At 40.7% G+C, this 12,229-nt stretch overlaps 1 protein-coding gene across 1 annotated transcript in view; it reads left to right on the top strand.

Annotated features, from left to right (window-relative positions):
- Positions 1-12,229, top strand: part of SLIT1 (slit guidance ligand 1) — a 314,126-nt gene that overhangs the window by 246,026 nt on the left and 55,871 nt on the right. The window contains exons 11-12 of the mRNA XM_063434664.1: positions 2,850-2,921; positions 7,814-7,885. Of these exons, the coding sequence (XP_063290734.1) occupies positions 2,850-2,921; positions 7,814-7,885 (144 nt within the window). The remainder of the gene's footprint in view (positions 1-2,849; positions 2,922-7,813; positions 7,886-12,229) is intronic.

The raw sequence follows: 12,229 nt of genomic DNA, 5'->3' as shown, positions 1-12,229 counted from the left end.
CTGACATGAGCAGATTAGATATATGGCTCAGATAGACACGTGGCTGACATGAGCAGATTAGATATGTGGCTCAGATAGACACGTGGCTGATATGAGCAGATTAGATATATGGCTCTGATACATGTGGCTGACATGAGCAGATTAGATATATGGCTCAGATAGACACGTGGCTGACATGAGCAGATTAGATATATGGCTCAGATAGACATGTGGCTGACATGAGCAGATTAGATATGTGGCTCAGATTGACGTGTGGCTGACATGATCAGATTAGATATGTGGCTCAGATTGACATGTGGCTGACCTGATTTAGATTTATGGTTTAGATAGATGCGTTGCTGCTGAGATTAGCAGATTAGATATGTGGCTGAACTGGTTTAGATATATTGGCTTAGATAGACGTGTTCCTTGGACAAAAAGTCCAGGATACACTAATAGGATATTGATCTGAGTACACTGTTACTTTAAAAACATAAATGTATTAATCATAAGCATGAACAGAAATAAAATGAAAAACACACACTAATAAATCAAGAGGAAATAAATGAAGCTCAGAAAGCTGAGGGGGGAGCCTACACAGGGGGTAATAGGAGGTAACTTAAGTGCATAGCATATAAGTGCCCAATGAAGAAAAATGAGAGAGATCATAAAGCCTAAAAAGGGCTAGATGAACCTCTCAAAAACCGAGCAGTTACTACTCCATAGTTTATAGTAAAGATATCCTCCAGCCCCAGTAATAGCTACACATACGGATACTCATTAAAGCCCTTAATATCTATGCTACAATGTAACACACGCTGGCTACTGCTGTCAGATTGTATCCTAAGTGAATAAGGTCAAAGCGGGCTAACTCACTCCCTAAACTTCGCTCCAATCAGGCTTCAATTCCTCATACCCTAAATAAACACCCCAAACAGTGTCAGAATGATAAGTAAAGTGATAATAAAATCATAGTACGCCTAACGCGTTTCGGCGCTACAACAAGCGCCTTTCTGAAAGGCTATCAACAGTGCTGTCAGATTGTATCCTAAGTGAATAAGGTCAAAGCGGGCTAACTCACTCCCTAAACTTCGCTCCAATCAGGCTTCAATTCCTCATACCCTAAATAAACACCCCAAACAGTGTCAAAATGATTAGTGAAGTGATAATAAAATCATAGTATGCCTAACGCGTTTCGGCGCTACAACAAGCGTCTTTCTCAACTTGATAGCCTTTGAGAAAGGCGCTTGTTGTAGCGCCGAAACGCGTTAGGCGTACTATGATTTTATTATTACTTCACTTATCATTTTGACACTGTTTGGGGTGTTTATTTAGGGTATGAGGAATTGAAGCCTGATTGGAGCGAAGTTTAGGGAGTGAGTTAGCCCGCTTTGACCTTATTCACTTAGGATACAATCTGACAGCACTAGCCAGCATGTGTTACATTGTAGCATAGATATTAAGGGCTTTAATGAGTATCCGTATGTGTAGCTATTACTGGGGCTGGAGGATATCTTTACTATAAACTATGGAGTAGTAACTGCTCGGTTTTTGAGAGGTTCATATAGCCCTTTTTAGGCTTTATAATCTCTCATTTTTCTTCATTGGGCACTTATATGCTATGCACTTAAGTTACCTCCTATTACCTCCTGTGTAGGCTCCCCCCTCAGCTCTCTGAGCTTCATTTATTTCCTCTTGATTTATTAGTGTGTGTTTTTTCATTTTATTTCTGTTCATGCTTATGATTAATACATTTATGTTTTTAAAGTAACAGTGTACTCAGATCAATATCCTATTAGTGTATCCTGGACTTTTTGTCCAAGGATCACTTTATTCTTTCTTTTTTTGTAGTACACAATAAGGGTTTCCCCCTTTCTAGATATGGTCTGGACACACTTCATAATCCCTGTTTGAGGGATATTCTTTCTTTTCTTTTTAGATAGACGTGTGGCTGACATGAGCAGATTAGGTATGTGGCTCAGATTGACATATGATGTGGCTGACCTAATTTAGATATATCGTCTGAGATAGACGTGTGGCTGACATGAGCAGATTAGATATGTGGCTCAGATTCACACGTGGCTGACCTGGTTTAGATATATCGTCTTAGATAGACGTGTGGCTGACATGAGCAGATTAGATATGTGGCTCAGATTGATGTGTGGCTGACCTAATTTAGATATATCGACTTAGATAGACGTGTGGATGACATGAGCAGATTAGATATGTGGCTCGGATTGACCTGAGCAGAAAGATGTTTTTGTAAGTAATGAGCTGCCTACAATGGGATATTTGGTTCTTATAATATAATCAAATTGTAAAATTTGGGAAAAATTGGGAATTGTAAAATGTAGGCCAGACTAGCGAAGCTAGAAAATTGCTGGAGAATGTTTCTGATGTAACTATTTTGGCCTACACTTTAAAATTATCTGCCACTTTTCCACAACTGGCTATCGGTTCTTCGAGAAGCATTGGTCGTATACCCAGCAGAGTAAATAATTCTATCTATTTCAGATGGAAGCCCCTAGTGTGGCTGTTTGATTGAAAGCCACTATGGGCACAGGAGCAGGGGGGGCAAAAGGGAAAATGTTGTCCTTTCTCAGAAATGCCATAAATACAAGGCAGCAAAGGCAGAATCTATAGAGCAATACCACTTCATTAAGATGAAGGGACTTTTTTGCTTAGTGTCCTTTCATTGGTGATGGTGATGTTGATGTCTCACTTATATCAAATCGTATTTTAGTAAAATACAGTTTTTGTTTGCTTGGTTTTTAATATATTCTCTTTTTTATATAATTGTAATAAAAGGTATAATCTCCGTTCTAATTGACAACTGGCGTTATTTGTTTTATCTTTTTTTTTTTTTTCAGAGACTTGAGTAACAACCAGATTTCTGAGATTGCCCCTGATGCGTTCCATGGACTGCGCTCCCTTAACTCCCTGTAAGTTGAAATCGGAATGTGATTGAGACAAATTAAATTAGCCTGAGATCACCGTGCATATATAATGTATACGACACACTCACAGAATCTACTTACATAACAAAATTTCCATTTCAGAATTACATTATAACCCAATATTAAATGCAAAGTGTTTTAAACAGAAAAAAAAATAGCTTATCAGTGTTCAAAGCTCTTATGGTGACTGCATAAAACCATTTACTCAAGAAAGGAATTTTAATACAATGATGTTTAGGATGACTGCACGGGAAGATGTGAATTTTAATGTCACTGCTTCTATGGGGCGGAATAGATGAGATTTCACCAGCGCCCCTTTCAGGTTAATTAGCGCTCTATCCACGGGAAACATAATTAAACCATCTACTTAAATACGCAGTGATTTAGAAAGCTGTGAAATAGACCCAAAGACGTGGATTATCTCAATTGGATATAATAAGACTGTTTTATTGCTAAACATGTCACTGCATCATTGAAGGCTGAAAATGGAGACAAAGCTTATTAATAATAAAAATGTAAAGGTGGCAATATAGTAAATTCATTACACCCAGCCGATGACTTGGCAGCAGGTGAGATATGCCATGTATGATTTAACTTTGTTTAACATTGCAAATCTTAATTTCACTGGCACCTCATGGGTTAATATATACCCATGCATGAAATCTCTGAACTGCAACTCCCATCTCGCTCTGCCAGAGTTTGATGATGAGCTATGCCTTCATTCAGTGATTAGGCATGACCTTGAACTCAAATACATGGCATTGAACATCAAATTCTATGTATTAACCCCTTCAGAGCAAGTAGTTAGCTAATGCATTGACGATTTTATTGCACTGGGAAACCATGTCTTTCTTTACATGAATAATGTATTTTTTTTTTTTATTCTTTTTTTTTTTTAAATGTTCCATTATATATTTTAGTGAGCTGCTAATGAGTAAAGGTGCTGAATCGGGCTTGCATAGCCTTTCTGTACAAGCCCACCACCTATTACATATAACATTAGGCACATGTGCTGTATGTAAAAATAATGATATACTGTATGTTTATAGTGGCCTGTAGTCATAGCTGGTTAGCACGCGTCGTGCACCATCTTACCATTAGGGGGCAGACTGTTCCAAGCGACTATAAAGCAGTTGCATTCCCACCGGTCCCCAGTGTCAGTCAGAGATGCAGAATGCTCCCTGCTTCACTAAGCCCAGCGATGCAATCTGATTTAATTAAATGGATATTAATGGCTAAATCTGAAACTACGCATTTTAAAGTGTTTTCATTTTTCAACGGAAGGCTGTTTCCTTCACCTCTGGGAAATGCAGCCTGGGGATAAACAGAACTCCTCATTGCTATGCATTTATCTAATTATTTTTTGTCTTTTCTTCCCCTTTTTTGGGTTTAGGGAAATCCTGTGTTTTCATAGAATCAGAGGGGGATTTTTGTGTTTTACTCGAATGGTACAGAAAGATGATAAACCGCACGGAACAATCATTTCTGGAACTGAAATTAATGTTCTGTTTTGTAGTTTCTATTACGATCTAGAATTTTTTTTTCCAATAATTAATACATTTTAATTCATTTAATTTTTACAGATTAATTTTGAATTATTTTTTTTTTTTTTTTTTTAAAATATTTATTTTTGCAGTGCATATTAAGATAACATACAAGCACGTGGTGCCCCAAAGGCAGTCCACTTGCACAATTCGAAACATAGGTTACAACGGGGTACATAGGAACAATGCACAATTTTATATATATATTTAGTTACCAGAGGATAGGTTGCGAGTTTATATATATATAGTAGACATGCTATTCAAGTTAAGAGGTCACGAGTTTAAACTTAGTAAACGTTATTCAAATTAAGAGGTCACGAGTTTACGCATAGAAAACATGCTATGCAAATTAAGAGGTCACGAGTGTATACGTATTAAACATGCTGTTCAAATTAAGAGGTCGCGGGTTTATGCATAGTAAACATGCTATTCAAGTTAGGTGTGAGTAGTTATTGTATAGTAATGCAGCGCGTAACAATCAGCATATAGTTTAATAAACTGGCTATGAAGCTTTAAAACACAACTATGAATAAGTCTCATAGGCTAGGGCTAGAGATCATACGCTTAATAATAGTAAGATTGACCTGTAGTTTACATAGGTTGGAGACTGAGGCCTAAAGCACAATAGCAGTATGACAACATGGCATATGGAGTGAAGAAATGGTTTCATACTATAAGATTTGCATTAGAGTATGGAAAGTTATTGTCTAAGTGTACAGTCAAGTCCGATTAATGCTAATCCCCAAGATTGTCCGGCTGCATTGCTGCTGTGGTTGCATGTTGCCGGAACATTGGGCGCTTGTGGTATTGCCCCTGTTAGCCGATGCCCTCTGTTGGGGTGCAGTCAGTACCCAGTGAGGGTCCTCTGGACGGCAGTTTGATGCGGTGGCTTCCTGGGCGTGGTGGGAGTCGTTGAGGTGGGTCACCAAGCCTGTATATGGCTGCTCTTGGAGTGGAGGGTGTACTGTATGTAGTATCTCTCGACGGTTGGTCAGTGCTGAGTGATCGTGAGGAAGGGAGGGCTTTTCCCCAGCCCCAGGCCTCTTGTGGGGTCGGCTTCTTCTTGCCACAGACTCGGGTGTCTATGTGAGCCGGGTCTTTCCCCTGGTGGGTGCCGTGGGTGGCCCTGGTGTTTCGCCGCCGCCAGCGGCGGGCGGGCTTTCGGCGTGGTGGCTGAAGCTGTGGAGGATGTCTCCGTGGGACCTCCGGCCCAGGTGGGTATTTAGTGGGTACAGTGGGTGTTGAGGGGCAAGCTTTACCCGGGATCGGCCCACTCCTTCCCCTTCTCCTCACCTCCTTCGTCTCCTCTCCATTTGCAGAGGAGGACCCGGTTAGGAGTCGTTCCAGTCGGGCCCAGAAGTTCTGGAATATCCTGTCCAGGTTGGTCGGCTGTGGTAGCGTGAATGTAGGCTGGGATACAGCCTCCGCCATCTTGCTGGGTCCAGCCCGTCCAGGGCCCCAGTCTGGGCAGTCTGCTGTAATCAGTGTCTTTTTACTTGCTGGGTTGGTGGGGACCGGGATAACCCCCTCCGGTCCATGGGGGGGGGAACGGGAGCCGGAACTGAGCTTGTCCATGCTTTGCGACGACGGGAGAGCGGCCGCCTCCCCCGTGTCCACCTCGTGAGTAGGCCGCGACGGCCGGATATTCGGGACTTTGGCGTACAGCCTCGGGAGAGGTGTCATTCTGCCGGTCTCGGTGCCCTGAGTCGATTAGTGGCCAATATGGGTCGGGTCGCAGGTTCCGTATAACGGATTTTATGTCACTTTGTGCGTGGCCGCTGGAGCTTCAGCAGCACACGTCTGCTCCCTTCTGCAGTCAGGCCCCGCCCCCCTTTAATTATTTTTTAATTATACATTTTATAAAAAAATAAATAAATTAAAAAGCTGATTGCTATTTGTAGCCCATTGTACAGTTTGAAAATAGGTTTTGATTTGTCAGTTTTGGGCAATATGCAATTAGTCACTTGGCTAACAGTAATAGGAGTTACAGTTCATCCTCAGTTTAATGATTGTAAATTGTATAAGCCCGTCTCAGGTAGTACTGCCACCTACAGATGTGTGGAGGTACTCTTCAAGTGTTTAATTTTCATATTCGGATAGCGCATCTTGGACTATGTGGGGTTATGTCGGGCAGCGTGCGGTACCAGCCGATGAGTAATTTGTAGTTTAATTATTGTAGTTTGGAGCACATGGAGCTCTGGTGCGTGAGAATATATATTTTTTTGTCCACTGGTCATCATAGAGCTCTGTTCCTGTCTCTCTCTCCCACCGTGCTGCGTGTTTCGCTGGTTCGAGCGGGACCTTCGATCTGAGCATAGAGTAAAGGGCTGAGATCCCCCGGGGAACTGAAGAAATATTAATTGCTCAGAGACACAAATGGATAATCCAAACCGTGCACTAATGGATAATAGAAAAATTTAAAGGGATCCTATAGTGCCAGGAAAACAACCCGTTTTCCTGGCACTGTAGAATCCTACAGTGCACCCCTCCCTCGTGCCCCCCACCCTCCTACGCAGCTGAAGGGGTTAAAACCCCTTTAGTCACTCACCTGAATCCAGGTGCTGGGTTAGGCTCCACCCACCCTTTTCCCCCGCCGACAGCAGCCGGCTGGGGAGACCTAATGCACGGCAATGGCCGTGATCGCATTAAGATTTCCCCATAGGAAAGCATTATTCAATGCTTTCCTATGAGGAAAAACCTGACGCTGGAAGTCCTAATGCATAGCGTGAGGACGTCCAGCGTCAGATAACGGATCAAAGGTCTGTTTCAAACCAGGTAGCCCTCTATTTGCTGTCTGGTAGACTGCCACTAGAGGAGGAGTTAACCCTCAGAGGTAATTATTGCAGTTTCTCAGAGCAATGATTACACTTGCAGGGATAAGGGACATGGGACATTGCACCCAGACCACTTCAATGAGCTGAAGTGGTCTAGGTGCCTACAGTGTCTCTTAAAATGCACATTGCTGGGAATTTAGAGTGAATTCAAAAATTATTTTTCAACTTTTAGGCCGAAGTAGCTAAAATGGGAAAAAACAAGCTACAAATGTTTTCATATCAGTTATTTTGTCTAGAATTTTAAATTCAACCTGAATTCTTGACCGCTCACACTTTATTCACTAACACATTGCATCCTTAAATCCCTAGAATTCCAACTTACAACATTCCAGCAAAATAAATAAATAAATAGTATCTCTAACGAGATGTGATTGGAGATCACATTGATAATTGCATGTTAAAAAGTACGGTAATTTTCTCTCTCCCTCAATGAGTACATTTACAACCGTTGGCGTTAATGCATTTTAATGGGAAGATAACAACCTGCTATGTCTTTCAGGGTTTTATACGGCAACAAGATAACAGACCTTCCCAAAGGTGTGTTCAGTGGACTTCACGCATTGCAGCTGCTGTAAGTAAGGGTGAACACTTACTACATTTCCTTGCATGCTTTTACCCAGAATCCTTTATTTATTTAATTTTAAAGTTGACAAATGAGATCTATGGAACGTGCGGAACATTGTGCACTCAGAATATAATATCAATATGATAATATAATAAAGTTTGTTTTCTCCTGATCGTATGTTTTAAAAGAAAACTATGAATTAAAAAAAGGTTATTAAATTCACAAAGTAGTTGCATGGACAAAAAGAAGGTAGTCCAGTCTTTCATTATTCAACAATTCTACTATTCCAGTCATTAGTCACCAATTCAAGATTGCTGTTAAACCATTTGAAAACAGTTTGCCAAAATCTCGAGTTAGTGGTACCCACATAGTCCTAGCAGCGCAGCCATTACAATGAGCTGTTGTGGTTATGGCCCTTAGACAACAAGCCTGGTTTTATTAATCGGGAAAGTGTAATTTTGTTTGGAAGACTTTGGTATTGCCGCCACCTCTTTCTTAAACCCCCTGAGGATACTTGGACCTTAAACAACTACGTATTTGTAAAAAAAAAAAAAAAAATGATTTCCCAAAGATGTCAATTACCCTGCACCAATACTGGTCCATGTTTCTGAACCCGTACGGTTAAGAATATCACAAAGGTGTTTATTGCTGTAAATAGAATTTAGAAGAGACCAGTGCAATTTTAGGGACCAATTTCATTATTTCCTGACTGTCTTGGTTATGTAGGGACATTACATACCTCCCAACTTTTGAAACTGTGATGTAGAGGCATAGTGGCCAAAATGTGCAAACCATTCTAGCAATTCCAAGTATCCCTGCTGACACATGGCGGAGCAGTGCTGAGCAAAGGAATCTAGTCAGGGAGGCCCATTCGCCTGTCCGGACATACAGCAGGTTTCCAACCCTCGAAGGCCTATGTACACACTCAGAGTGCGCAGTGTTCCACATTTTCTTCCTCTTGTAGACACTTCCTGTGATACATGTTTCCAGAAAAACTGCACATTAGAATCTGGACGTCCCACAGGATCTGGGAATAGTAGGGAGTCCAGTAGTTATAAATAAATTCACTAAAAGTAGGACAAAATGTTAGATGTTAACAAATACAATTTTAGAAACTACGACTATATTGCTGCTTCTATTTGTCCAGCTGTTTTTGTCAACCTCCCTCCTAAACACTGTCATTTTAAGCTGATTTATTGCAAATGTGTATATTTTGGAGTGAACACTAAGCATGTAGTATATATTAAAAAGCAACACATTGAGAGGTTACAGGTTTAGAGGCTCTATATTGGAACACATTGAGAGGTTACAGGTTTAGAGGCTCTATATTGGAACACATTGAGAGGTTACAGGTTTAGAGGCTCTATATTGGAACACATTGAGAGGTTACAGGTTTAGAGGCTCTATATTGGAACACATTGAGAGGTTACAGGTTTAGAGGCTCTATATTGGAACACATTGAGAGGTTACAGGTTTAGAGGCTCTATATTGGAACACATTGAGAGGTTACAGGTTTAGAGGCTCTATATTGGAACACATTGAGAGGTTACAGGTTTAGAGGCTCTATATTGGAACACATTGAGAGGTTACAGGTTTAGAGGCTCTATATTGGAACACATTGAGAGGTTACAGGTTTAGAGGCTCTATATTGGAACACATTGAGAGGTTACAGGTTTAGAGGCTCTATATTGGAACACATTGAGAGGTTACAGGTTTAGAGGCTCTATATTGGAACACATTGAGAGGTTACAGGTTTAGAGGCTCTATATTGGAACACATTGAGAGGTTACAGGTTTAGAGGCTCTATATTGGAACACATTGACATGTTACAGGTTTAGAGGCTCTATATTGGAACACATTGAGAGGTTACAGGTTTAGAGGCTCTATATTGGAACACATTGAGAGGTTACAGGTTTAGAGGCTCTATATTGGAACACATTGAGACGTTCAGGTTTAGAGGCTCTATATTGGAACACATTGAGAGGTTACAGGTTTAAAGGCTCTATATTGGAACACATTGAGAGGTTACAGGTTTAGAGGCTCTATATTGGAACACATTGAGAGGTTACAGGTTTAGAGGCTCTATATTGGAACACATTGAGAGGTTACAGGTTTAGAGGCTCTATATTGGAACACATTGAGAGGTTACAGGTTTAGAGGCTCTATATTGGAACACATTGAGAGGTTACAGGTTTAGAGGCTCTATATTGGAACACATTGAGAGGTTACAGGTTTAGAGGCTCTATATTGGAACACATTGAGAGGTTACAGGTTTAGAGGCTCTATATTGGAACACATTGAGAGGTTCAGGTTTAGAGGCTCTATATTGGAACACATTGAGAGGTTACAGGTTTAGAGGCTCTATATTGGAACACATTGACATGTTACAGGTTTAGAGGCTCTATATTGGAACACATTGAGAGGTTACAGGTTTAGAGGCTCTATATTGGAACACATTGAGAGGTTACAGGTTTAGAGGCTCTATATTGGAACACATTGAGAGGTTACAGGTTTAGAGGCTCTATATTGGAACACATTGAGAGGTTACAGGTTTAGAGGCTCTATATTGGAACACATTGAGAGGTTACAGGTTTAGAGGCTCTATATTGGAACACATTGAGAGGTTACAGGTTTAGAGGCTCTATATTGGAACACATTGAGAGGTTACAGGTTTAGAGGCTCTATATTGGAACACATTGAGAGGTTACAGGTTTAGAGGCTCTATATTGGAACACATTGAGAGGTTACAGGTTTAGAGGCTCTATATTGGAACACATTGAGAGGTTACAGGTTTAGAGGCTCTATATTGGAACACATTGAGAGGTTCAGGTTTAGAGGCTCTATATTGGAACACATTGAGAGGTTACAGGTTTAGAGGCTCTATATTGGAACACATTGAGAGGTTACAGGTTTAGAGGCTCTATATTGGAACACATTGAGAGGTTACAGGTTTAGAGGCTCTATATTGGAACACATTGAGAGGTTACAGGTTTAGAGGCTCTATATTGGAACACATTGAGAGGTTACAGGTTTAGAGGCTCTATATTGGAACACATTGAGAGGTTACAGGTTTAGAGGCTCTATATTGGAACACATTGAGAGGTTACAGGTTTAGAGGCTCTATATTGGAACACATTGAGAGGTTACAGGTTTAGAGGCTCTATATTGGAACACATTGAGAGGTTACAGGTTTAGAGGCTCTATATTGGAACACATTGAGAGGTTACAGGTTTAGAGGCTCTATATTGGAACACATTGAGAGGTTACAGGTTTAGAGGCTCTATATTGGAACACATTGAGAGGTTACAGGTTTAGAGGCTCTATATTGGAACACATTGAGAGGTTACAGGTTTAGAGGCTCTATATTGGAACACATTGAGAGGTTACAGGTTTAGAGGCTCTATATTGGAACACATTGAGAGGTTACAGGTTTAGAGGCTCTATATTGGAACACATTGAGAGGTTACAGGTTTAGAGGCTCTATATTGGAACACATTGAGAGGTTACAGGTTTAGAGGCTCTATATTGGAACACATTGAGAGGTTACAGGTTTAGAGGCTCTATATTGGAACACATTGAGAGGTTACAGGTTTAGAGGCTCTATATTGGAACACATTGAGAGGTTACAGGTTTAGAGGCTCTATATTGGAACACATTGAGAGGTTACAGGTTTAGAGGCTCTATATTGGAACACATTGAGAGGTTACAGGTTTAGAGGCTCTATATTGGAACACATTGAGAGGTTACAGGTTTAGAGGCTCTATATTGGAACACATTGAGAGGTTACAGGTTTAGAGGCTCTATATTGGAACACATTGAGAGGTTACAGGTTTAGAGGCTCTATATTGGAACACATTGAGAGGTTACAGGTTTAGAGGCTCTATATTGGAACACATTGAGAGGTTACAGGTTTAGAGGCTCTATATTGGAACACATTGAGAGGTTACAGGTTTAGAGGCTCTATATTGGAACACATTGAGAGGTTACAGGTTTAGAGGCTCTATATTGGAACACATTGAGAGGTGACAGGTTTAGAGGCTCTATATTGGAACACATTGAGAGGTGACAGGTTTAGAGGCTCTATATTGGAACACATTGAGAGGTGACAGGTTTAGAGGCTCTATATTGGAACACATTGAGAGGTGACAGGTTTAGAGGCTCTATATTGGAACACATTGAGAGGTTACAGGTTTAGAGGCTCTATATTGGAACACATTGAGAGGTTACAGGTTTAGAGGCTCTATATTGGAACACATTGAGAGGTTACAGGTTTAGAGGCTCTATATTGGAACACATTGAGAGGTTACAGGTTTAGAGGCTCTATATTGGAACACATTGAGAGGTTACAGG

The sequence above is a fragment of the Pelobates fuscus genome, chromosome 10, assembly GCF_036172605.1.
Source record: "Pelobates fuscus isolate aPelFus1 chromosome 10, aPelFus1.pri, whole genome shotgun sequence".
Classification (NCBI taxonomy): Eukaryota; Metazoa; Chordata; class Amphibia; order Anura; family Pelobatidae; genus Pelobates; species Pelobates fuscus.
Note: the sequence above shows the minus strand (reverse complement) of the source record. Positions and strands in the feature narration are given on the sequence as shown.